The following is a 26,968-nucleotide window of genomic DNA, read 5'->3' as shown; positions in this document are numbered from 1 at the left end:
AAATATAATTAATACTGCTTAATATCATACAACCTGTCATTAGAGTGGTACATTTGACGTTTGACAGCTTGTGAACTACATGGAATGTATGTTGCTTTTGTGCTAAATACTCGGGACACTATTTTGGTCAACTAGTGTCCCTGCACTCGGTGTAAAAACAGCATCACTTCATTTTGGTGTCAGGGCAAGTCTAGTCTCACGTTTGAGACCACGATACATCTCACTGGGCGTTCCGCAGTCCAGAGCTACCTCCTCCCTGACGTACTAATTTGGTCACAAAAGGTAGACTGAGCTTGGTATAAAATAGGGTGCATTTCGATTTCCATACAAGGCCAAGTCTAGTTAAGCATGTTTGTGAATTTGGTAGACTGCGCTGCACGTCACTCGGCGTTCTGGGGGCCGAGGGCAATTTCTAGTGCACGTCCCCCGGCGCATCTGCAAATTTAGTTCCAACAGTAGACTCTGTAAAACCACGTCTAACTTGTGGTGCAGATGGTGTAATGTGATTTTGATGTATTTTATTGAGGTGCAGGTAGACAGATTTGGCGCTCTGCGGACATGCGTAGTGAATGTTATCGCATTTCATTGATAAAGATGACAACTGCTTAGGACAATCCTTCTGAATCATTGTAGAAATCAATTCATTGAATGAATTATCATCATTATCATCTCAACAATATTTTAATAGCACATGTGTCAGTAATGGGGTGTAGTGGTGTAACACATGGACACACAGTCGTGGGTGCAAGGCGTTCTCCTATTGCTCACACGCACGGCCAATTACATCATCCGCAAGTGTGGATCTTGCAGTTTATCTGCCAATGTCATGCACAGACCAGTGCGAGTCTATTTCTATTTCTTGTTTCCACAACGTCAAGTCTGATATACTTGTGCATACGGTGTGCTGACTGCCTTGATTTTAATGCAAATGAGGGTTACTGCTACAATTGGCCATGAATAGGCTACTTACACCCCACAACGGCGCACAACATGCCGATTCTAGCTTTGCAAAGTCTAGCAAAATAGCAAAAGAAAGAAAACTCCAACCTTGCACACACTTTGACTGCGCTTTGAGTTAGACTTGCACTGGGAATGGAAATTGGGCCCTACGACTGGCTATAGAGTGAAGACGATACCTTTATTAATGATCGGTGTTTTGAGGGGTATGCTGATGATTCCCACCAGGTCCTCAGTGGGCACCAGGGAGCGCAAAATGGCACGAATACGAAGAGCTTCACCTTTCCCTTTGTTGATAAGCTTTAAACAGCAAATGAACAAGTATTTAAATGCAAAGAAACAAAACAAACAAAAATAAAAGAAGACATAAACATGATTTGTAGCAACCGCACATGCATCTCTGGGGCACAACGTCCCAACAGGTCAATGAGAGCTGAGTAGAAGGACATGATGGCATTGCCCATGTGGACCACTTCCTCTTCATTGTCACCATCAGTGGATCTACAGGTTGAGAGTGAACATAAACAGAAAAAAATACTTTCTTTCTGACATTAACTAAAATAGGAAATATATGGAAGGGAAAAGGGATGAGCAGCTAATCTAATGTCCAAGTACTCTGGGTTGATTCACAAAATTTTGCTTGATCTGTTGGGCTCACACGTCACAGCTGACTCCCTGCACCGAACCAGGCAGATCCAAAGCCGGTGTCTCGGAGATCTTGATGGCTTCTTTCATGGCCGCCAACAGTCCATTCCCTCCTTCCCCCCTCAGTGCAGGTCCAAAACACTCCGGACGACGGATGAGTAACTTGACCACGACGCTGGAGTTCTCCTCCACACTTTCACCTACAACACAATGGAGTCATTCAAGAATCAGAACACACGCAATCAGCAGACACTGCAGAGTGGAGATATCAACAACAGTCGTACCATTGACAAAGACGGCAAAGCGCAAGAAGGAGAGGTAACGTTCTCCCTCAATGGGGTCCCAGCCAATATCTGGATAACCTTTGGCCAGAAGCATTGGACAACTCTGGAGACCGCAGCCCGCCAAGTAGGTCACCACCTGCAGGTGGACAGAAAACATAACCTAACATACTGCTAACTGGATTTCAACCACATACCTTGGGTTTGGTTTCAGAAAAGTCATGTATTCTGCACAATGCCCTTTTAAGTGACATTTCTTTGTTTTCTGCTTTGTTATGCAAAATGGAGGATCTGTCGACTTTTTTATACCACAACAGTTTGACTGAGCCAGTGATCCATGCTATGTGGAGAAAAGGATGCGCTTGGCCATCCCGCAGGCAGTCAGTCAGCCAGCCAGAAAGGACCCAACTCCAGGATCCGTGCCATGTGGCTCTACCCATCTCTTACCCAATGATTGTCACCAGGTTCCAAGATGTGGCCCTTGTGTGGTGATGGCGAGCATCAAAATCTTGAAGTGACATTTCCAAAGAGTTCTACCTTGTCTAGATCAGGTTCTTCCAGTGCGAGAGCCAGACCATTGTTGTCCATAACCGAGGAAGCAGCCACATCGAGAGGAGTGGAGCCCCTCATAGCTGGTGAAGCTGCAGCACAAAATATAATGTACACTTCAGACATAAGCATTCTCCCATTGTTCAGTTGCATTCGCGGTTATGTGTAAGGACATGTGGTGGGAGGAGTCAAACAAGAATATAGAATTTGCAGTGTTTCTCTATTCAAACAATTGTGCAATCGCGCAGTGTGTAAATGTAGCATGTCAACAGAATTCAAATTGCACCAACCAAGGCCCACGCTGCTATTTTCCAGGAGGTAACTTAGGTGGTCAAACATTGCTTTCTGGTTCTGACGACTGATGCGGCAAAAGTAACACAGGAAGCGACAACAGCTTGCCGCGTGCGTGCGTGCGTGCGTGCGTGCGTGCGTGCGTGCGTGCGTGCGTGCGTGTGTGTGTGTGAGTGGGTGTGTGGTTATTTCCATTTGTTTGCCAGACTGCAGACTCGAATAAGGATGAACTCCTCACAGCTCATCCATTCGGAAGACAATCAGTGAGTGCAAATTGCTGGTGTACAAAATTCGTGCCTAAAACTGAGTGTTAAGTTAGTCAAGGAGCTGCGTGCCCATCTTTTTAGAAAGTTACCACTATCTCACGCCAAGAGCATCCATTTTAACTGATTTTTTTTTTTGTTTTATTTTCTTCCATCCTATAATGTTCTCATTCTTTGCTCCCCTTTCCACCATAGTGAGTCTTTTTATGGCCTCTTCTTCCCAATTCCCATGTAGATTTTGAGAAGTAATGTTCACCTCATAAAACTACATTGTGTTCTGTATGTGTGCTGAAGTAAAAGTTCTTCGTCTCCAAGCTTCAAAAGTGAAGTCGAAACGCTAAAGTATATAGCAGCCTTCTAACTAATGACTGATTTTCTGAGGTTTTTCATCTGCTTAAGCCTTTAAAATTTAATAAAGAAAAAAACAACGTGGTGCCCCTGAGTAGATGACAGACAATAAAATACAGCCGCCGTTCATCATTACATAATCACTACCGTTATCACTAAAAGAGAGATAATGACAGTTCTGCAGCACGGTACGCTACAGCTGCAGTAATAAATATGTCATTAACATCTTGCTGATTTTGTTCCCCAAATGTGTGCAGTTTTATCTTTGTGAAGGCAATTTCTGATTCTACTCAGGAAATAGCTTTCAAGCTTTCAAACCTGGGATTTGTCCCCTCCGAGCACATTGACCATGACCTCCATGACAGTCTCATGCATGCCCAGAATTCTCATAAGATTGGGGTGTTGATAGAAGACCTTATTGTTCATGATGTCACTGGAAGGGAAAGAAGAGCACCGGTTGGTATAAAGTGTGTATTAAAGACTGTATGAGGGAGGTCAATGCTGATCCACCCAAACAGTTTCACCCACCCAAGTCCATCGATCATGAGCTTCTCCTCCTCTTTCCCCATCCGAACAGAAAGCAATGATCTGATCTGGCCCAGAGAAGCCAAGAGCTTGATGGTATCCTGGACTGAGGCGGCGCTGATGGTGTAAGTCTTCCTCATGGCTCTGAGCAGCTCGCCGACACTGTCATACTGCCTCCTCAGCAGGCTGAACATCCTCCGTACCAGCTCTGGGTCTTGGATGTGACACTCCTGGGCCCAGCTGACCATCGTCTGCGAGATCAATTCCTTCAGGTTGGCTGCAAGAAACGTTAGAGGAAATACAGTATTTCATGTGTGTCAACACGCCCTGCAGACACCGATTTGTCCACACTTAGACAAAAGGAGCCGAGATTGGTTTTTTTTCTCCATTGTAAGTGATCTTAAACAATGCCAGTTTCTCCATCCAACAACCTAATGCACAGGTGTCAAACTCAAGGCCCAGTGCCACATCTGGCCCACCACGTCATTTTATGTGGCCCGCGACTGAGCTCAACTCGTCACCTGAGTTTGAGTGTTGACCACGCGCCCCAGCCCATCAAAAGTGATTGGCAGCTAGCCCATTTCCAGTAGTACTGTCAGCGTCTTCTGAACCTTCTTATAAATCAGGAAACTGCCAACTCCAAACGACAGAATACCTCCGATCGAGGTTCCAACAATGTATGCGTCTTTCACGCCCTCCATGGAAAGAACGAACAGGAAAAACCAGCGCTTTAGAAGATAGATGGATGTACTCACCATAATAAGGAAAAAGAAAACACACCCACTACCTAACCAACAAACAGAAAAACTGGCATATGCGCATTTAAAATAAAGGGTTTTATTTATTGCGAGAGAATGAAACAAAAAGAGCCTTGCCTGCAGCGATTCAATTCTCCCTCGGTTATTCCGCTGCCCTTCGCACACTTTCCAAAGCCACCAGATGCTGCTGAGGTAGACATTTCTGAACTGCAGCTGCCACTATAAACCGGTGCTCTGATCAATCAGCCCTTATGTAACACTCCTCACAGTCTTTCACAAACAAATGTGCACTCCTCAATTTCAATCCTACGTTGCACTTTGAGTACTTGGGCGGTCCGCATCTTGTTAATTTAAAAGCCTTGCATCAGCTTTCACGATGACACAGGCGTACGCTCGTATCTCTGAACAGAAACAGTGTGACACTTGATGATAACATCATGGCAAATATCCATAACAATAATAATAATAATGAGTGGAATAGTAAAATGTACATATCACTGATTCTGTAATAATTTCAAATGTGCGCCTTGATAAGAGGTCATCCAAGTGGAAAACGAATCCCCCTTTTGTTCTGCATTTTGGATTATGTTTCAACGGAAACTGAGCGTGCCGTGATTGTGCTACACCAGCACATTTGCTGGGGCACAAACACAGCCTGTCTATTGCTTTAATCAGTTGAAGGAGCGGATTTGATCATAAGTGCTTTGTTTTTATCCCCCACTCCCCCCACCACCCCACCACCCACAAACGGGTGAATGATGCTCTTCACTCTGGAGCCCCATTAGCATAATGGAATTGCAAAGAAATTGAAAGAGGAAATCTCGGCCAACCTCGTGATTTGGTTCACGAGACCTTTTCACACTTAAAAGCTAACATTATTTTTAAGGCGTTGTTGGTTTTGAGTTGCATTTTTAGGCTTTTTATGCTCCCTCGCTTTTTGAAGCCTTTGTACACGCCTCTAGTCTTACCAAAAGTACTTTGTAGTTTTCTTAGAGTGACAGCTACTTTTGTTCTGATTACATTGTCCATGAAAATATTCTGATTTCCACAAAAAAAAAAAAAAAAAAGAAAAATTGTTTGTTTCTTGACCGTTTCATTTCCAGTTTTTAATGGGTTGGGCGGACATAGTCGTTTTAGCAAGTACTCAATGGCTTCTTTCCTGGATGCAGACCTCTGTTTTGTTTTCTCCCAACTGGTGAAATATATGATCTTCTGTTGGCATCAAGTGGAGCATGGATGTATTAAATGTCATCTAAACTTTGGTGCAGGCACCGATTTACTGCACAAGCGGGGTGCCAAATGCTATCATTACAGGGTATTGCATCATGTCAGCGGTTAATTGGAAACACCAGCGAGTCCTTCCGATGATCAGAAAATAAAATACTGCAAACACTTCAAAACCCCAAATAAATGAATATCATACTCACATGGCGCAGCTTGTTCCTTCTCCAACGGTTGCTCTGTTTTATGAGCTTGTCCTTTGATTTTGTTCACCAGAGTTAGAAGACGGCCTTTAATGGATGTATCTTGCTCGTCCTCGTCTTCCTCCATCGGGATTCCTCCAAAAGACAAAGGGACGCGGCGTAAACATCATGTGAAAAGCTTATTGTGGCACTATGTCAGGTCAAGCTAAGCCTCGTATGGGGTTGTACATGTCAAATATAAGACGTGTGCTGCGGTAGGAACGGGTTCTCATGCTTGTGGGTAATTCCAAGTTAATTGCTTCTCTTCGTGGAGGAAGCTCATGACAGGTTGGTGCTGTGTCGCTGGACTAAAGCTGCCATTAGATCGGTTGTACTGTGCAGGGCCGGGCGGTTCAAATATTTAGCAAGATGTTCGCACACTGGAGAGGACGAAAGAGGAAAGCAAATACTGGTGATCCATAATTGCTAAAAGCAATAGTGAGTCGCGCTATTTCGGCATAGGGCTATTCTGTGTATGTTTGTAATAGAAATTAGATCACTTTGAGTTTTGTGAATATCGAGTGAAATCACATGTACTGCTGTTTGGTGTTGTATATTTGAGTTTTTGGTGTTCTAAGTTTGAGCCCCTACACATTTTGGCTTACTTCAAGGTCACATACTGCATATTTACCTAAAAAATTGACCAGAGACATTTATTTACTTAATTGCAGATAGTAGCAACTTGCAAATATTTATTTGAGGTATTCTTAAATAAAATGACAAACTACACGATACAATATGAATACATATTATAAATACTCGTATATTATTTTGTAGGTTTGGTGGGGCATCCTGGAGGTATTAGTAAGTTGTTTTAAACTAAAAAGGAAAATATTTCCAGAGAGTAAAAAAAAATGTTAAATAGGGACCATAATTGACAATGACAACAGATTTGAAGGATACTGTCAAGAAAAAAAAAGTCGAGTCAATGCTAGCTATTTCTTTGTAAAAAAAAAAAAGAAAGAAAAAGAAAAAGAATCAAATGTGATGTCTAACGTGATTTTCTTTCTCCGTATAAGGACACTGCAATTTAATAAAAGGGAAACTCTTTATTTTGATGAACTAGTTTTTTTACAGACATATCTGTACTTTTATTTAAATAGTCCAGCATGGAAGTCCTTTTGTCATCTCTGGCAATGCGACCATTTCAAAAAAAAATTTTGATTTTCGACCATAATATCCAGCTCACCACAATGTAGCTGCAACTGGTTGTGAAAATCAAAAAGCTCTCCTTGGATATCTGATGGACACGGACAGTCATCGCCAGTGCTGAAGGTCAGCAGCATGTTGATCTAAAATATAAAAAGGATAACAACAATTTTTTTGCAAATAATTCTAAATATTAACACCCAAAAAAAGCTCATGTGTTCAATTTGGCAGTGAGAATGAAGGAGACCATTGGAAGTCATTAAAGCACAGTACTCTGTATCCAGCTGTGACCCCCCCAAGGGAGGTGTGGAGTGTCTGTGCGCATGTGTCTGCTTGGGTGAGCATTTGTGCCTGTGCGGGTGTGTGCTTGCAGAACTGAAGCTGTATTTCGCGAGAAAAGTGTGTGGATTCAAATTGATGAAGAGGACTTTTAACACCTACTACACTAGAACTAGGCTGTGACGCCACGATTCAAGAATTCAGTGATACAAAAAAGGCCATTGGGAATTGGAGTGTATGCAGATAAATTAGTCATGTTTGTGGAAAATTACGTAGGTTATGTAAAATGTTGCTCATAAATCTTTTAATTAGAGAGCCAGAGAGGCTGCCGACTCTGTGGTCAGTGATATGAACATGAAGGTATGTGTGTGGTTTATGATTTGTTCTATCTGCAAGCAAATGCGTTTACAAGTGAGTCAAATAATGCATTCAGTATGTGGATATTTTGAAATGTTAGGCGTATTCATCTCGTGTTTCCACATTTGGAAATTAAATCCAGTAAAACAATGGTTTCATTGAAAGTACGCGCTGCAAAATTTACCATACACTTAAAAAAAAGACCTCTACAGTATCAAAAGATAACACTGCCCGATATCTATCCTTATTATTGTAGTGCAAATATGGAGCACGAATGTATCATAATTAGACGAGCTTGTAGGATGTCCCACGATCACCAAATGATGGAACCATAACAGCAATAAAAATAAAAACAAATAATAATGAACAACAGTATTTCTGCTATAACGGCAATGATTATTATCATTGTATGAGCACTGCGGTGACGGTGTCTAGTGGCCACACCTGTTCTTGGGGAGGCGAGCGGAACTCCTTGGTCTTCTTTGCCGTGACAGCGGCGGACATATTAAGGGCCAGCATCAGCTCGTTGTATCTGAATTTTTGGTTGAACTGTAGCTTGGAGACAAAGTTGTCGGAAAAGGACACGATAGCTTCGATGCGGTGCTTGAGCTCACAATCGCAGAAGTAGTGTAGCAGCTCACACATCTGGGGAGTAGACAAACATTATGTTGAATGCTTTGTAAATCGAGTGCTCTTGTACTCGATTTCCCTTTCCTGTTACCGAAAGTTTGACTGTAAACATTCCTGTTGATGCGACGGGCAGGTATCCAGAATAAACCTAATCTGTTTGTGTGCGCATGCTTTCACCTGACGTTTCACAGGTTCAGGCAGCCTTTTCTCCAGAAGTCCTTTCATCAGCTGTTTGGCCTCTTTGGCTGCCTCTTCCTCTCCTGCTTCCACCGCCTTGTCCTCCGTCCCCGTTAATCCTTCTTTGTCAGTTGTACCAATGGGCCCTTTGTCATGCGGTGTCTCCCTAAATACATTCGAGTCAATGAGGCGTAAAATTTTGTGAACGTCCTCACTGCTGAGTACGCCCATGGTCAGCAAAGTGCTGATGAGCTTCAGGATTGGCACAAACTGGTACTCTACACCTCCTCCGACAGGATCGCGGATATAGTGGCCACCACCTTGGACCGCCTCTGTCAACATTGAAATGGATTTTTCTTTTAATGCATCCAGCGGGATCTGCGGACTGTACAGGTGATGCTCCCGTTTGGTGTTGATGAAGCAGGGAGGAGCGAAATTGAGGCGGGGTTTGAGCGACGTACTCAGTCCCACCCCTGGCGGCGAGTGCTTTTTGGAAGCGTTGGAGAAGAGACGGATTGAACGCGTCTCCGCTGTGACCGGGATGATGAATTCATCTTTCATCATGAGTCGAGCACCTTTGGCGGTTTCCAGGTGGATGCTGATGAGAAGATTGTAAAAACCCTCTCGTAACATGCCGGATAGGTACTGGTTGTCAATGGTGTACAAAAGCTGGGATTGATCCAGGTGACTGCAGAGGGCGTGGGCCACACGGGTATTGCCCAGAGCGCAGAGGGCGCAGTAGAGCTTTAAGGTGTGGTAGTGGAACTCCCTCATGTCCTCCTGCTCGGACAGTTCCATGATGTCCACACACCTTCAAATAGATATAATAGATTTGTACACTGAAAATCATACACAGTTCTGGGAAAAATCCAGTAAACCATTTGTCGTCACTGTTTGATGACAACCGTGTACGTTAAAAAGATTTCAGGAACTCTGTTGAGACTTCATTAAAAGCACTTCTTACTTGTAAAATCCCACCAGAAATTAAGTGTTACTGGACAGATGAATTAATTGGAATGCAAATGCGTTTTGTTTAATGTTCGTAACTGTTCAACCTCGAACAATATCCGAGTCGAAGGCATCCCTCTAATAATGGCAGTTGATGAAGATGGATAGAATGTCACACTCCTGGTCATTGTATTTTACAGTCACGAGTCTGATGCATAAAGCAGAGTAAACACCTGATATTTCGAAATGGAACCGTTTTGACATTTATAGATTGTCAACCCGGAAACTTTTTCGAGCAGATCGGAGAGGAAAAACGATTCCCGAGCCACACATGGGCGCACACCACAAGATAACGGCTTCGGATGATCTTTCTGAGACATCCGAAAATCTGGTCTTTGCAGACTTTGATCGACTGGAGGAAATATACTCAAACTAGCAATAACAACTTTGCATACTTGTGAATAGAAGTACCACTGTAATAATTCAGTTTGGTCTTGAGAGAATTAACCAGAAACTGCAGCAGTGAAATAAAAAACATAAATGAATACCTGTTCTCCTCAGGTATGTGAACCGCCATCATCTGCAGAGGCTCCACACACTGGACCGACCATCCGTGTCTCTCGCTGACCCTCGCCGTTTCAACTTTCAGGAAGGTGTTTGGCATACGGCTCCACAAAACCGCATTGATGGTCTGAACATCAAGGCGAGGGGGACACTGAGGCACCGGGTTCTTATGCTCACTCTTAAAAATGGCTGATGACAGTGGCATGGCGTTCTGTGCAGGGGGCGTCACATTTAGGCCGTTAGAGAGCTCCGTGCACGGAGTGATCATCCGCGATAAAAACGCAATGCGGTATTTAAATATTTAAAATGAAAGTGATTTCAAACTTTCTGAACAAATGACTTTTTTTAAAGTAGAATGTGGTTATGTGGATGATTTATCCTATTTTCCGACAAGCAAATGGCATAAGTACCTATCTTGTTCCTGTTGCCTTTAGCATCTTATGAAGACATTAAAATGCTAAATAGGGACTCGTCTGAGCTATTCAAGACAGAGCAATTTAATTTCCTCCGTATGTGTGCGAGAGTTACAGAGAGAAAGCCATCATGATTTCCCCTTAAACATTATTTCCATCAAAGGGTACAGTTATGTATATATTGCTTCTGCATGTGGTTTTTTTTTTCAATTCCAATCTCAAAAGTTGTGACTGTCACCAAATTATCAAATGTGTTCCATTCTACTTTTTGGCACTTTCTACTTGGGCTACAAAGCAGAGCAGCACAATGCAAGAGGCACTTGATTAGTCATAAAGCATTGACTGGCAGAGTGTTTTTTTTTCAGAATTCTGGTTAGATGACAATGTTAGCCTGAATGATTCTGTGTTTCAGAACATACAGTAACCTCGGAAATATTACACAAAGAGTCACAAATTGTACCTTTATTTTGGCTAGTTCAAATTGAAAGAGGTTAGGGCTGGTGGGTTGCACAAATACTGCAGGGAAAAGCTTGGTGTTTGGTTCCACCTGGAGCAGAGACAAAAGTAGCCATCACACACAAAAAAAAAAAAAAAAACACATACAAATGTATGACTTGAGCAAAGCAGCTTAATGTGGCATCATAAAACGTCACCATTTCGGATAGTGTGTGTGCGTGTGTGTGCGTGTGTGTATGCGTGCGTGTATGCGTGTGTGTGTGTGTGTGTGTGTGTGTGTGTGTGTGTGTATGTGTGTGTGTGTGTGTGTGTGTGTGTGTTATGCATCATGAATGCGACAGTGAGGATGACTCAGCGCTGGATGACGCCACTGAATTTAAGAAGATTAAACCCTTCAAAAGAGTTCTCAGAGCCGAACAGAGAAGTTGTCAAATGTCTGAAAATCAACAATGCAAACGTCATGACGATGTTAGGAAAATATGCAAAGACAGGAAGTAAGTTCCTGACAAGATTACCATTACAAACTGCTACGAGATGGATGGATGAACAATTGCAGAGGGCGTTATCGTCACTCTTCGACATCGAGAAATATTTCTCAGATTATCTATCACAGATCATTCTACAGCGTCGTATTAATCTTTAAATATCGACAGGCGTGTTAGCTTCTACAGCAAACGCATTCGTTACCTGGTAGGATGTGGATACCTCCTTGCCGTTGACTGTGAACTTTACCAGTCCAGTGGCGAGGTCACTGAGACATCCAATTTCCAGGTCGACGTTGCGACTGCTTGAGCCATGAGTAGCGTTGGTCACATCGCCACCCCACACCATGTAGCAGTTACTCCTCTTGACGCTATCAGAAGGCGGCGATCATTGATTCCTCTACGCTGAAGACAAGACTGAATAGGCGGCACAGCGAAAATCTCACCTCTCATGGACTCGCCCTCGCTCATCACCCAAGGTCACAGTCACTGTTCTGGTCTTGCTGAGGGCAAAGTTGTTGCTATAGTAATGGTAGTCGGGGGTAACCCAGCCGACCCAAACATATGCGGGGTCTTGACCGGCAAAGACCCTCACGGAGTGGTAGTACTGTAAGGAAATGTTGAAGAGTGTAAATGTTGTGATGGAGTGATTTACTATGCATGTTAATTGATGATGTTTCACTACCGTTGTGATACTGCTGTAGTCCACTCGTCTACTTTCATCACTGTGCCGCACGGATCGCAGGGGGTACCTATCAACGACCACATTTAAAAGATGATTTTGAGATGAGAAAGTTTATTTGTTCATAAAAGGTGGTGGCTCTTCACTTCAGCCTGAATCTTAAATTCGCTACATCATTACAAGATATGTTGGACAAACTATGCAAGACTGTACCGCAGTGCAAAAAGGGAAAAAAACAACAAGAGAAAAAAACCCAAATGGAAACAAATTCCCACACCCACAGTCTGCTTTGTTCATTTGGATCGCATCACTTTTAAAGGCCCGTGTTCAAAGAATAAGCACCTATGTTTGACTTTGAGGGTGTCATCATCGTGCACTCCGTTCACATCGATAACAGGACTGGTCTTGAAGAAGGAGTGAAACTCCACAGGCATACTGAGTCGACAAAACACCATGTCTGCGTTGCTGTTCTGGGTGCCAAATGTCTTGTGAGTAACCTTGAGACACGGCGGGCTATCCACAGTCCCGTCAATCCTCGTCACCTGCGAAGAATCGACAGTCTTATTATCCATACAAATGACCACCGTTGTTTGCGAAAAGGTATTTCGGTCTATTGTCTTAACTGTGATGTGATTGTGCTCCTTTGGCACATTGACAAACGTTGGCAGACGCTTGCTGAACCACATGGTGAGCTCTCTGTTCATGTTGACGGCGAAGGGTTCAAATCCCTCTTGAAGGCCGCACATGGTGTAATACTTAAAGGTGCTGGCGTCTTTGCCAAGATTCATACGACCCACCTGAGCTAAGCCCAGGCTGCACACTGGGATGAACCCTGAAAAGCAACAAGGGCAGTCAATAAATCCTCTATTATCTTCGCCTCTACCTGCAGGATGGGCCACATACACTGCGCATGCGAAGGCTTCATTTCAAGACGATAGCAGTCTTATATTTGGTGACCTTATAGCAGTGGTTCTCACCCTGGGTTCGATCGAACCCCAAGGGTTCGTGGAATCGGTCTCAGGGGTTCAACGGAGCCTCTGCCTTGGAGGTTAAGACACATCCGACTCAAAATGTCAATTGACACGCCCGCTGCAGATGATCACATTACATGGCTTGTCCAATCAGTGCTGCGAGGAATTGAGTTCGCTCAGTTGTCAACGTGTGACTGTCGTGATCGTACGGCGTGTGATTTATTAGGAACACTTCTTGAATCATATTTTTATTTTTCCCGATTGAAGGCTTCCGTGAATGTGCATATGAACTGGTTGGGTTCGGTACCTCCAACAAGGTTAAGAACCACTGCCCTGTAGTAATGGTGTCCACTGAATCCCACTTCACAAACGCACAGTTTCTCACCATCCTCTGTTTCAAAGTCGGTGAAGCAAAGTTCAGAGCCTTTGGTGGTGATGAGTATCTCTCCGTTGAGGGTGAAGATCATGGATTTGTCCTCCATGTTGATCATACAGCCAACCACATCGCCACTGTGCCAGCAGCGCCCGAACAAACGGCCACCCAAATTCAGACAGTGGCCCTGTGCACATGTCAAGAAGACCGGATGAAAATGTGCAAAAATGATCTGTTGAAGGCCTCCTTTTAAAAAAAATGACGATATTGCACCCAATGAGTCATTGGCAAAGAGTAACGAGTGATTAGTGAGAAAGTCTGTGTGAAAGCGGCTGATGTGCATATCGATATTAATTTCCTCTCAGATACATGTTGATGATTCGAAATCACTGGTGGTTGCTTTGGCATCATGAAATAATTGTTCCAAGTTTGAAAAGCTTTCTATGAAAATTGCACCATATTTCATGACTTCATTTCAGCTTGATTGAATTGATAAGACTGTTGTCAAAACGTCAGGTTGAGAACTGCCGGAAGATATGCCAAAACGTATCAGCTCATCTGACATTTGACCTCTAGCACCTAGAAGGAGATACATTGGTTCAAATAATCTCTCGTGCTCTTACTTTGACAAAGAGAAATGAAAAGTAATAATGGATGCGATTACCCTGTATCCGTCAAAGACGAAAGCCAACTGATCTGTGCCAAGTTCCACATCTGGCTTACACCCAGGTCTTGCCCAGCCAACTCTCATGTCTCCTCCTGTGACGGCCTCAAATTCAAAGTACCATTTCCCCGTCTTCACCGCGTATGTGCGTTCTACTCTGAAAAATCGGATTTTGTCGATGCTGAGTCGCTCAACCATTTGTCCTGGAAGGGATGGCAATGTAATTAGAGAAGGCTTCTTAAACGTGAAAAAGAGTTTGGAAAGTAATAGCCATGTGCATGGACAAAAGTATTGGGGCACTTGGCTCTTACACCTCTCGTCTCCTCAATGCTTTTGTCCATTTAGCCCACATTTTAAGATGTAACACACCACCTTCTTGATCGGATGGCTCCACATTGTAACCGTAACCAATCAGGGTGCGAATGGCCTCGCGTAGGCTGTCACGGTTTGATTTCTTGGTGCGCTCATCCAGCAGGGCGTAAGGGACCAGGCGAGGGTTACGTTTACTTTTCAGATCCTGAAAGCATCGCAGAGGAAAAAAAACAATATAAACGTCCAGTATACCACAAAGGCATGTTTAACCAGGCAACCTACTTCAACTTGAACGTCGCATTCATTCATGCTTCCGGGATAATGAAAAAAGCTGAACTAACGGCATTATAAATTCGCAAAGTTGTTTGTATTGTAGGAATGTGTCAACATTTTTGCTGAGCCTCCACTTTACTGTACATGAGCACATATAATAATAATAATAATAATAATAATAATACATTTTATTTATAAGCGCCTTTCAAGACACATATGGACAATGTACCTGCTGAATACCGTACGTCCAACCCTGCTTGATACGGTCTTTGGCCCACACATTGTGCGCATTCTCTGCCAGTTTGTCCACCAGTAACTCTTGACCTGGCGTCAATTTCATGTCAGACAGGTCCAGAGGGGATGGTTTGTAACCACTGGACATCATGAAGCTACAAGAGAAATCGAGCAAATTATTGATTTAAAAATGCCAAATGATTGTAGACCAGAAGGTTAGACCAGAAGAGGAGGAAAAATCGGTACTCTTACTTCTTTGGGAGTTTAATCTTCTTAAGTGACTCATCAGCATTTGAATTGACCTGAACTACTCGACAGCCCAGTGCCAGCAGAGTTCTGTGAAGGGGGAAAAAAACAGCACAGATCATGTTTAATCCCAAACATCACCTCCGCCTTCGCCTTGACTACCGTATGTACATCTTAGAGTGGTGAGGTAATGTACCAAAACTGTACAAATCTGCCATCATAAAAGTCCAGGGAATTCCCATAGGACTGCAAAGGGTGTGAAATTGTCTTCACACCCTCTGAGAGGACATTGCAAAAAGCACTTTTTTCATGGACGTCATCCAGAGGCTCAGACTACACATCAAGAATAATTATGGAAAATTCTGGCCTTCTGTGCATCAAGTCGAGAGTATTTATGTAACGCATTTGTAATAGGTCCCCGTGGGACTTTTAGAGGCCAATTTAAGTGTTGTGTGGAATGCTGACAAACGGTTCAGGAGCAAAGAACATCTGACCTTGTTTGCATGTACACTACAAATGGAGAATTCACAACCCCCCCCAAAAAAAAATATATATATATATATATCCAAAAGCAGTCAACATACTTGAGAGTTTCTGTCGACATTTGCAGGTTGTAGTTCTTTTCAGTCTCAGGCAGCTTGGAGAAATCCACCAGACACGGATGCTGCCGCTTATTATCATCCCTGATCTAAGGGCAATAACAAGATGTATATCAACTGAATCTCCATCCCCAACAGCATTTGGTACTAAGTACAGAACTACACGTCTTGTCACTGTGGGCTGACAAGTGAAGAGAAATGTATACCACAGGCTGCCGCTGATGAAGAGTAACAGGCTGCTCTAGTGAACATGTCATGGAAGACAACGAAGAAACACATCCTCTCCTTGCATGACGGGAATACCAAGCGAGAGATGTATTGCCTCTCGAGAGGCTGCGCTTTTTGCCAAAATCCCCTATTGGCAATGCTGCATGGCGATGGTGGATGTTTACCACAAATGCATGCACAGATATGCAGTTGTGTTTGTGCGTGGACGTGATGAACACCAGCCAGCTCTTTCGAAAACAGTTCGAGTATCTTTTGAAGCAGTTTTTCACATCTACACAGGTTTAGGATGTAAGAAAGCTCGCTGAGACTTTCGGCCTTTGCAAATTCTTGCCTCATAAAAGAAAATACTGTCGTAGTCATAGAGGGAGGATGTTCATGTGTTTAAATAATACACATACTATATTCAACATGTCTTTATTTCTTCTTAATAGGGCAAAACAGGTTTAGTATGTTCATCACTCACTGCATGATAAACCAAGAGAGAGACATTCTATTCAGTTGATTCGATACGTAGCTCGACGGCTCATTTTGGTTCACGCAGGCGAGATTAAGATTCAGTTCGATATGATACCGCTCAGTTGGAGAGGGTGTATATTGTATGATGAGATGAGATGAGTTTCTCATTGTCATTTTACAATATAAATCAGGGGTGTCAAACTCATTTTTATTGCGGGCCACATTTTGGTTACCATCTCCGCCATTCTGACTGGAAGCATAAAAAAACAAAACAAAAAAAACTATTTATTCAACTATTCTTTAAATTCCTGTCATGAGGGGTTTAGTAACAAAGAAATGCTTACGCGACAGTATCTCTCTTATTTATTCCATATAAGAATTTTACATTTTGGTAGCGATTTTAGCAAGCATCATAGAAGTTGACGTGTTTGATTTGCTTTTGCGGATCACATGAAATGATGTGGCGGGCCAGATCTGGCCCCTGGGCCTTGAGTTTGACACCTGTGATATAAATGAACTTGTCAGTTGTGTAAATGTGGCATTTCCTTCAACGACAAGACATTTCGATTCGTACCTCAAAAGATCTTAAAGTGGAACGATTCAATTCAGTTCGATTCGATGCACTTAAATCTTTTCAATCAAATCCCATTTTCCAATTCAAATCATTCTTGTTGTTAAAATGTAATTTAGGTAAATGATCATTTAAACCTCTTCCCCTAAAACATTAAGAATAATATGGTTTACTTTTTGTTTGTTCATAGTCCCCGATACAAATAGAACTGACAAATGTGGTTCTGTGGGAGTACTACTGAAAGAAATTCATTTTGTTGGTCGAATCGTCACTTCTCACTTCAGGCAAGAAAGCACTACAGCCTCCTATATTTTTACATGTTCAGGGTGCTTTCTGGTGCTTGCATATTCATTTAAAATCCTCATTTATGTTCTTCAATAAAGTGGATAATTCAATGTCACCTTGCAGAAAAGGCAAAGAAAGTAAAGTGTTCCTCTTGGTTTGTCACTGTACCAAAACTGGAGAGATCCTGTTGTGCCCTTGGGTGAAACAACACTCAGTTGTGACTGAGTGGACATTGAAACACAGACCGCCATGTTGTGTTTCCTCCAAATAAACTGTGAGGAAGCTTCAGATGGTATGGAAAGCTCTGTGCATGGAGAAGGTAATTTGTCTTTCCACTTACCCTCTTTTTGGTGTGAAACGCAAATTATGGGAGAAAAAGCAAGATGACGTACAGGCTTTTGTGATAGATTCAATCCTAAAGTTACTCACTTTTAACTTAAGAACATGTGTAAATTCGATGTTTGTTTTCTCCAAAATATGGCAAAATGCCTGGACTGTTTGTTATTTTATTATCTTGATGGGGATTTTGTTGCCATTGTAAATGGCTGACGGAAATGCTCTCACCTTGCCGTAGGACCAGCCCAGTTCGATTTTATTCATGCCCCACAATTCGTGGATGTTCTCCGCCAGCTTGTCCCGAACTTTCTCTAAATGAGGCGGCATAACGATCTGATGACACAAACGGAGTGGATTATTTTTTTTCATGTCATTCTTGCAATTAAAGACCAACACTCCGCTCATTACCTGGCTGGTTTCCACCGGTGTGGGAATGAAAGAGGCCTGTGACAAGATGAGGGTGGTGCCAAGCAAATCTCGGACCCCGTCCACGTCCCTCTTGTACTCTTTAACTGGCTCCACCCTCAGCTTCTCTTTGGGCAGCAGGGCTTCGTAACAGGGGGCATAACTTGATGGTGGCAGGAATTTAAAGTCGCCATGACGACCACCCAACAGGAACCTTACCCTGATGACATTAAAAAAGGGTTAATTCCTTACAATGGAATGCAATACAAATAGAGGGAGCAGATGCTTCTCACTTTGCGGTCTCATAAAAATCTGCATCAGCGACGCTGAAACTTGAAGAGGGACCAGTTTAACTCAAGAGTATTAAAAACAACGTCTCCGTCGCCGCTGTTATGAAGCCCTCCCGAGGCAGCCCGAAATAAAAGATTGGAGTAGATGCCATGACGTTAACGTGGTGACGCAAATGAGTCATTTATGGCCGCAGCCCTCAATTATTGAAGAGCCGGAATGCCACAAATGGCAGAGACTTTCACCTTTGTTCAGTGGGTCAGCGGGTTCATTTGCAAGCACGTCACTTCCCAAATTAAATGCCGCATCTGGAAATCACACAGCGTGAAAGGAATAACAAGGGCAGCCAATTTTCCTTTTTGATTCATTGCAGTTGAGAATCCCGTGTATGTGAGGGTGATTTTGGATTTGCGCACCACTGGTGGAGCATGTGGCAAATGAATCGACCTCACAGTCAAAGGCTCTGGGTTCAAATTCTCTGTTTGGCAGCGGGGACGCAGGGGAGGCAAAGCCTCATCTGCATATGAAGAGTAAAAAAAATAAGTTCATAAATAATGACATGAAATTGTTTTGTTTTACTTCTTTGTCGTGCGATTTATATTCATTTTCATTTTGAAACCAATAATATGCATGATTTCATCAACAGAACTGCTGAATTTGTATATTTCCAATTTGAAAACATACGAAAAATGTGTGTGAAAAGAATGCTGGTGTATTTTTGGAAAACTTTTTTTTCTTTTTTTTTTTCTTTTTTAATTTTTGGCTGCGAATTTCGAAATACACTGCAAGGTTTGGCTCGAACATTTTTAAATTTGACTCAGTGCCTCACGAGCCATTCTTTTACAAGCAAGAAATAAAGCCCAGTGATGAATTATAACACAACAAAAACAAAAGTTATCACACTGATTTTGGACCAGAAATGAAGACTAAAAAAATTGCATCACGGTTGATCTGTTTGAGACCAACAGGTGGCCCCTCCCACAGCAGCACACCTGTTGGTCATCATGTCATTAGTAGATTTTTTTGGTAAAAGGACTCCCGGGCCGACATAGTTTCTGTCACTGCTTCTTTTGGTTAGTGTTTGTGCGTTACTGCCATGGATTTTTGTTTGAAGTTTCGTCACGTCATGCTTTTTGCTGATGCCGTGGGTTTTTGTTTGTTACTTTGGATTCTTGTTTTCAGGACTTTGTTTGTTCTGGATTTAGTTTTCTCTGTGTTTTAATACAATTTGTTTAGCTCACCCTGCTCCTTCCTCTGCCTGCTTTTTGAGGTCCTCCACCGCCACCACATTCGTGACAATATGTTGCATGTGTAATGTTTTTTAATGTTTCGGCGCCATTACGGAGTATGTAAAAATTGTTACTTAGATACACCATGTTGAGAGTACAAAGGGAGAATGCTGTATCATATTTAACATTCATGAAGTGCGTATACTTGGGTATAAGACATTAACAATATTTGATATGTACCACATGAGAAAAACAATATTTTGTCCCACCCAAAATGGACACCACTGGAACCTACAACTATGATGATAAATAATAAAATAATCCATTAACAGTCATTTCATTTTACAAAGTGAGCATTTCCGAGACTGATCTTGTACTTGATTTCATCAGACTAAGCACGTGCACTCAATGTCGGGGAATGAAAAGGACTAGAATGGTTCCAATGTGTCCCTTGAGTAATGCTGCCAAACAGTAAACCAATCCTGCTAAATAAAGCAAATAGTAAATTAAAATTCCTGTCAAATGTTTGGGGGCTTCAAAGAGTTAAATCGGCATTGCAAAAATCCGCCAGTCCTTATGAAAAACTGCCTGGGCATGAAATTGCATCAATGCAAGTTAACCACACTATCGGCGGTCGCCACAGCAACAGAGACAAATACAGGCCAGCCAGCCAATTTTACCTGCGTTCCAATCTCAAGGCTTTCAGGATGCATGCGTGCATGCATTTGGAGTGGGTTGGGAGGATGAGATGGCTTTCAAATATGCAGGGTTTTGTGGGAATGGAATGTGTGTCTGTCTGTCTCATCTCATTGTGCTTGTGTCTGCTCATCATGCGCGAGTGTGATGAGTATATTTGCCTGACACAAACACTGGTCAACATCAAATCTTACTCAAAGATGTATTTTTCATACCGATTTTAAAAATATCTTCGCATCAGGTTTCGGACATATTTTCATTTTCTCTTTTTAAGTTTGACCTATAAAAGCTTGCGTGATTTTACTCATGCGTTGGGGGAAAAAAATTCCACTTTTTGCTGAATCGAACCCTTAATTCATAAAGGTGACTAAATATTTTACTGTACGGTATTGTATGATGTTATTGTTCTGAAAACCTGATGCACTAGAGAAAAGAACAAGGACAGATTTGGAATCATAGAAAGAGTGTGTAATTAAAAACTTACTTGACACCCGCAGAGAAGCTGGCCACGGGAAAGAAGAGTCCGTCTGTGTTGAAGTTCTCAAACATGCCCTGAACGGGCTGTCCGTTGATGCGGAAAGAGATGCTTGGAGCGCCGAGGTCGAGGCAACAGCTCACCACATCCTCCGAAGTCAGAATGTGCTGGTGGAGGGATGCAACCGCCCGGGGGATGCGTCCTAGGAAACATACAAATGCATGCTGATGTTGTTGGGTTTTAGTTCTGTCTAGACTCAACTCATCTTGCATGCATCAAGGGACTCGGAAAAACACACGAGGAGTTTCAGACCTGACCAGAGGTGCAGTCCATCAAAACCATAGGAGTAGAGGTCATCTCCCACGCCATTTGCCCCCCAGCCCTCGCCCCCTCCGGGGTAAGGTGCGTAGCCCTTGGTGTTGGCCCAGCCCACTCGCAGGTGAGAGGGTTCACTGGTCACAAAGTGGTCCACCTGGTCAATCATCAGCTCGTAGTACCACTTCTTATACTGAGCTGAGCCCTCGCTCACCCCAAGGAAGATATTCGGTCTCATACTGCCAAGGGAAGAAAAAAAATGGAGTCACTTTAAGTAATTTTGTTTCAATATATTTGTCCCTTCCTCAGATCGAATTCAATGTGTGCCGTAAGAACAATATATTTAATTACCGTAATTTCCGGACTATAAGCCGCGACTTTTGTCACACGCTTTCAACTCTGCGGCTTATTTCATGAGGCGGCTTATATAAAGACTTTTCTAACGGCTGCCTGTGTACCGTCTTTCTTTGTAAATATCTCATGTTACAATACGGGCACCTGCGGCTTATACACAGGTGCGGCTTATGTGTGTACAAAATATTTTTTTCCTTTAAAATGTAGTGGTGCAGCTGATAATCAGGTGCGGTCTATAGTCCAGAAATTACGGTAATTGTTTGTTTTGGGGAAGTTTCTAAAAATGTCAACATCTTAAGGCAGAGCGAAATATTAAAATAGAGCAAAGAGATTATATTGGAATTCATAAAATGATGTCACTTGAGCCAGTCTTTCAGTGCACACATTAATCATCAGGGATAAAGGACATTAAATGTATTGGATAATGACGAGAGGCCAAATGGTCAGCTTTCTCACTGCATTCATACCCATGGCAAATTTACGAGTCATTGTAGTCAAACAGCTATATCGAGAAGATTTACACAAAATCATTTCCGCAAAATCCATAACAATTTAAGTACAGATCTGAAAAAAAAGTATCCAGGATGTGTTTGTTTGTTTTGTTAATGTCATAAGATTGCTTGAATTAAAAAAAAAAAAAACCTCTTTTCTTAATTTGTCAAAGAATAACACAAGTATCTTAATAAAAGGACCGAGCAACCCCCATTTTCATGAAATGATTGTCATACTGATGCCATGGTCCGCCCTCATTAGGTGTGAAAGTGGACCTCCACTCTGGGAATAAGGACTCGTCCGGCCCACGAACAGCAAAAATCCACATACAATTGACACCCTTTGAAATGCAACAATTTTTTTTTTTTTACTCCCCCACACCCCCATCAAAAATATTTTTTAAAATATGATGAAACACATTCAAAATACATTTTCCAGTAAAATGGCAAGGAATGGAAAAAAAAATGTAAAAACATATTGAATAAAAGTGAAGAAAAAAAATCCTCATACATGCAAATCCACCATTGACAAAAATGTTTTGCAATTTGGTGTCAGACATCTGTCTAGTTCGAGTCCACCAGGTTTCCACCGGTGCTCATTCGTCAATTCCCACTAGGAGTTGTTGAAAGGACGAGCGCTACAATTCACCCAAAAGGGCTGCTTCTATGTTGGTTCATTAGAAGGATAATAAACATCGCCGAGTGGACTGTTGCATCGCATGGTGCTTGGGCCGTAAAAATCTGGTCGATACATTGGCATATATAAAGCTGACAAGTTGGTCATCTAGTGTAGAAGTACTGGCTTTCTCACCTTTGGACATCATTGACCAGCTGAGTTTGTAGCAGCAAGTCTCTCTTGGGCAGCAAGTGATCACAAATGAGGTTTTGATTGGTTCGCACGGCGACGCCATTACACACGCACAATGAGCAAAGCACATCGAGGATCTAGAGGCAGAGGAGAGGAAGGAGCCGGGAAGAAAGAGGCAGCAGCGAGATCATAAATAATAGTGCAGTCGCTCTACCGATGTCATCCGGTATTTGATGTATGTGCTACTGACCTTGTGGTTACGTCCATGTTTGTATAGCAGCGATATGATGGACTTGATGTGTCCTCTCTGGATCATGTTGAGAGCCTCTGGGCTCTCAATGAGAATACAGTGCAGAACTTCGAGAATGCCTACGAGTCGTCTTCAATTAGTCGACGACACGGATCGCAAAGCATCAACCGGTATCTTTGATCAGGGAGCTTACAGTGAGCTTACCTGAAGAAGACTCCAGTCTCTCCAGCTTGCTAACAAGCCAATCCAAGTTGTTGGAAAACTGAGTGCAGTTGTTCCTGTTTCCTCTGATTAACGCTGCTGCATGGTATAAGGAAAGAATGCGCGCTTGTTACAAAAAGGGGAGTCATGGAAGGCAGACAAATAAAGGCAAACACAGAAAGGGGAAAAAAATGGAGAGGCAATTCTAAATCCACTTCACACTGCACAGGAGCAGGTGTGGAGGAGGAGGAGGAGGACTGAATGGAAGGAGGACGAGACATGGCTGAAATACTAATATACTATAACCCTGCAAGTGAAATAAGTGTACATAAGCCTCTGAAGGCCACAAGCTAAGGGTGAGGAGTAGCTTCAGGATGACAGGATGACAGTCATATTTAGGATTAAGGTTGTCCACATGAACTGCTGCCGAACAAAAAAATCGAAAACAGATCACAAATGAATCATTCCCTTTTTCGCATCTCTTTCTGGTCGTTAATTAACCAGAGAGTGTTTGTCGTATAAGATGAAAATGAAATGCCGTCATCTTTCGACGTCACGTCACTGAATTTATGAGCTGTCACAGGTGAGCAGAACATTTATGAGTGTGCAAGTTGAACCTTCTGAACCGTCACGACCTTGGAAATCAATCCCAAGTGTGCAGAGTCAGTAAGACGGGGGGTTAAATAGCATGTCAGCGCAGCTCTGGCTGGATAAAGCCATTCATCACGGCAAGGAATTGCATGTGTGCATTGTATTATCATAGCTTACCCAACAGCTCATAAAGCAGGTTGAGGATGTCTTTCCAGGCTGCTCCGGCCTCTGGGCCAGCACACTCTCCAAAATGGGCCACACTGTTGTAAACATTCAGACGGTCTATGCAGTTGGACACAAGTGTCAGCATGCCCTACAAAATGAAGCCAACCAATAGCTTGTCAAAAATGGCACACATGGGACACTTCCTTTGATGTACCCCACAGCCTGGAATCTGTGGTGCCCCTGTTGCCCTGAAGGGTGCAGGAAGCTGGCAGCCATTTGACTTCTGGTCGCCAGTCAATCACAGGGCACATATACACAAATAACCGTTCACGTCCATATTCGTGGAAAATATAGAGTCTTTAGTCAAGCTAACAAGTATTTCAAATGTGGAAAGAAACCGCAGTACACAGAGAAAACCCATGCAAGCGGGGCGAGAATATGCAATCTCCATTGAGATAGGCCAGAGCTTAAATTTGAATCCAGAAGATAAGAACTGTGAGGTATAGTGAGGGACAAGGGCCATCATTACAATGTCATAGTGAGCTACTTACCAGAAATGTCAGGTTTTTTTTTCAGTGGTCTATAGGGAGTCACTATGTGTTTGCAGATGAGACCAACACATCAAGATACATTTGGCAATCCCTAATCTATCAATCAAAGTATACAGTGTGTATATAGTTGTCTATCTAAAAGCACATGACATTCACACCGACTAAGGAAGCATTGCAATCACACAGGCAACACCCCCCCCCCCCCCCCCCCCAAATTGGCTTGTCTCCTGTCCCCTTCGGTGCTGGTGTCATGGTGATTTATGCTGCACGCCAAGTATCTCCAGTGATCAGCTATGCTAAACGCACCAAATGGAAATTGCTGATGATTTATAATGGCAGGAAAAATCCAGAGTCAGCTGTTTTGAGTGATAAATTGACCTTGTGAGTGCAAAGTAAAAAGGGTGGATCACAGATTACCCCAACAGTACCTCGAGAGTTAAACTCAACAGAAGATGATGAAATACGCCCAATTTTCACGTTGTATGCAAATACATTTTTAATAATGTGATGTGATTATTATCAGAGTTAAAACGAGTCTGGATCCTTTTTATTTTCCTCCCCACTTAGCGTGAAGCTAACATTTGCTAACCGATGAAAACAATTTGGGTGTTGGAGGCTCTGCGCAATGCCTCAGTGCATTCGTGCCAGCCTCACACTATATTGTCGCTCCTGATGGCTCGCGACCACTTCCTGGTTAACCGTAGCCGGGACAGGCTCCGACTCACCCGCAACTCTAATCAGGACAAGCCCAAAAGAAACTGGATTGATGGAGACACGACAAGGACAAAAGTATCGGGACACCAAAGCATCCAAATCCGGGGACCCCAATTCCTGATTGCTAACTAATTAATTAAGAGGTATTTACTCAAATATTTCCTGGTGTACTCAAACTCACTTCCTGTTTGAAAAGATTCTGCCTGTTTTTGAGGGAGCGTAGCTTGATCTGCCTCTCTTCGTGCTCCAGCTCAGCGTCAGGAAGCTGGAAGTAGGTGATGAGGTCGTTGAGGGTTTGGAGTACCTCCTCAATGGGCAGAGCCACAAGTGCCTTGTTCTTCAAACCCAGACAATCCAGATCCCTGACAAAGGGACACAGACGTGCAAAATATTGCTCGCGTGTCGACAAAATACTACCAGTGATGAATATGCTCTCTAAATGACGATAGGCTGGGATAACAAAAGCATGATGTTTAAGCCCACAGGGGCATCTATGCTGAAATGCTGATTTCCCACTGGTTGGCTAAAAATAGCTCCTGTCGTGGGCATGGGAGGAGTGTGAGGGGATGTGTGTGTCACCGCCTCAAGGGAGGCTGACACACACTCACATCTTCCCACCATGAGTGCGTCCAATTCCACACAAGGGACACAAGATGGGCGGCTTGATGACAAATAAAGGTAGTAAGCGCTTCCGCTTACACATTCCACTGCTTCCTCGTTCATCTTGGACAATATGCGGGCCACATTTATGATTTGGAAAAGCATGAATGGACCGCTGTCTCCGCTCACTTCCAATATTTTTACAATCTGGAGCAACGTTACATAATGACTCACGGCGCTGAGCAAGCATTCGTGGGATGAGTTTGTACTTTTCATCACCAGGATAACTTACAACATCATCTGGAAAAAAAGCGGCGCGTGTTTGCTCCGCACAATATGGAGCAGAAGCACCTTTGCGTACCTGATGAATCTGTTAAAGAGGAGCGTGGTGTTGCGGATGATACGCGCTGCTCGAGATTCCTCGTGTTGACAGCGCTGCAGAGTCAAGCCGTCGTCCATGTGACCTTCGGAATGTAGACAGGCCTACGGAAGGGGAGAGAAATAAAAGGGAGATTTTGTCATGATGAGGAAAAGCTACATTGGGTGTCAGGATGTCAGGAGGATGTCCTGCTTTGTTTCAATGAAGGTGTATGTTATCATCAATTCCAATCGTTTGTCATTCACGCCTCTATGTACCCTAAATAATGGGAAGTTTTACATTTAGTCGAGGCGGCGATACAAGTTGAATCAACTCATTACCCTGCATATAATTGACTTCACTGTTTGCTTCCGTCTCTGCTTTACGTTCTAAGTTGATGGTGTGCGCGCTTTAGTTACGACACTCACTCGTCTCTTGAGAGGACCCAAACGTGCAGATTTGACATCAGGTGCTTGGTAGGAGAGCCACAACCCTGTGGCCACGTGCATTATGAAGCTGAGCGAGTCTCCATATTTAATCTCCGCCACGCCCATCCCCTCAATGTCCCGCTTGGGGCTCTGGTCAAGCTTCTCCTGGACAGGGGAGGAGACAGAAACAAAAAGTCAAAGTTGTCTGTGTATCACCCGATAAATGTTTCGACACCAGTCAACATTATGCCCACTTGCAGAATACAGTGATAAATGCAAAAAAA

The 26,968-nt window shown here is 43.0% G+C and overlaps 1 protein-coding gene across 1 annotated transcript in view; it reads right to left on the bottom strand.

Moving 5' to 3' along the window:
- Nucleotides 1-26,849, bottom strand: part of LOC109513217 (ryanodine receptor 3-like) — a gene marked incomplete at its 5' end in the record, with an annotated part of 60,286 nt that extends 33,437 nt beyond the window's left edge. The window contains 36 exon segments of the mRNA XM_019865505.1: nt 1,137-1,257; nt 1,350-1,458; nt 1,616-1,802; nt 1,887-2,022; nt 2,421-2,524; nt 2,723-2,834; nt 3,620-3,767; nt 3,863-4,136; nt 6,045-6,176; nt 7,270-7,372; nt 8,310-8,510; nt 8,673-9,483; nt 10,169-10,395; nt 11,058-11,144; nt 11,741-11,906; nt 11,982-12,142; nt 12,221-12,287; nt 12,560-12,759; nt 12,841-13,049; nt 13,574-13,748; nt 14,226-14,428; nt 14,598-14,742; nt 15,040-15,199; nt 15,297-15,380; nt 15,875-15,978; nt 17,994-18,098; nt 18,174-18,390; nt 20,868-21,060; nt 21,171-21,412; nt 22,830-22,963; nt 23,077-23,195; nt 23,281-23,376; nt 24,046-24,181; nt 25,480-25,660; nt 26,260-26,381; nt 26,685-26,849. Coding sequence (XP_019721064.1) covers nt 1,137-1,257; nt 1,350-1,458; nt 1,616-1,802; nt 1,887-2,022; nt 2,421-2,524; nt 2,723-2,834; nt 3,620-3,767; nt 3,863-4,136; nt 6,045-6,176; nt 7,270-7,372; nt 8,310-8,510; nt 8,673-9,483; nt 10,169-10,395; nt 11,058-11,144; nt 11,741-11,906; nt 11,982-12,142; nt 12,221-12,287; nt 12,560-12,759; nt 12,841-13,049; nt 13,574-13,748; nt 14,226-14,428; nt 14,598-14,742; nt 15,040-15,199; nt 15,297-15,380; nt 15,875-15,978; nt 17,994-18,098; nt 18,174-18,390; nt 20,868-21,060; nt 21,171-21,412; nt 22,830-22,963; nt 23,077-23,195; nt 23,281-23,376; nt 24,046-24,181; nt 25,480-25,660; nt 26,260-26,381; nt 26,685-26,849 — 6,136 coding nt within the window.
- Between the last annotated feature and the right edge of the window lie 119 nt (nt 26,850-26,968).

Source organism: Hippocampus comes, unplaced genomic scaffold (assembly GCF_001891065.2).
Source record: "Hippocampus comes isolate QL1 unplaced genomic scaffold, H_comes_QL1_v1.1 scaffold443, whole genome shotgun sequence".
Taxonomy (NCBI): domain Eukaryota; kingdom Metazoa; phylum Chordata; class Actinopteri; order Syngnathiformes; family Syngnathidae; genus Hippocampus; species Hippocampus comes.
Note: the sequence above shows the minus strand (reverse complement) of the source record. Positions and strands in the feature narration are given on the sequence as shown.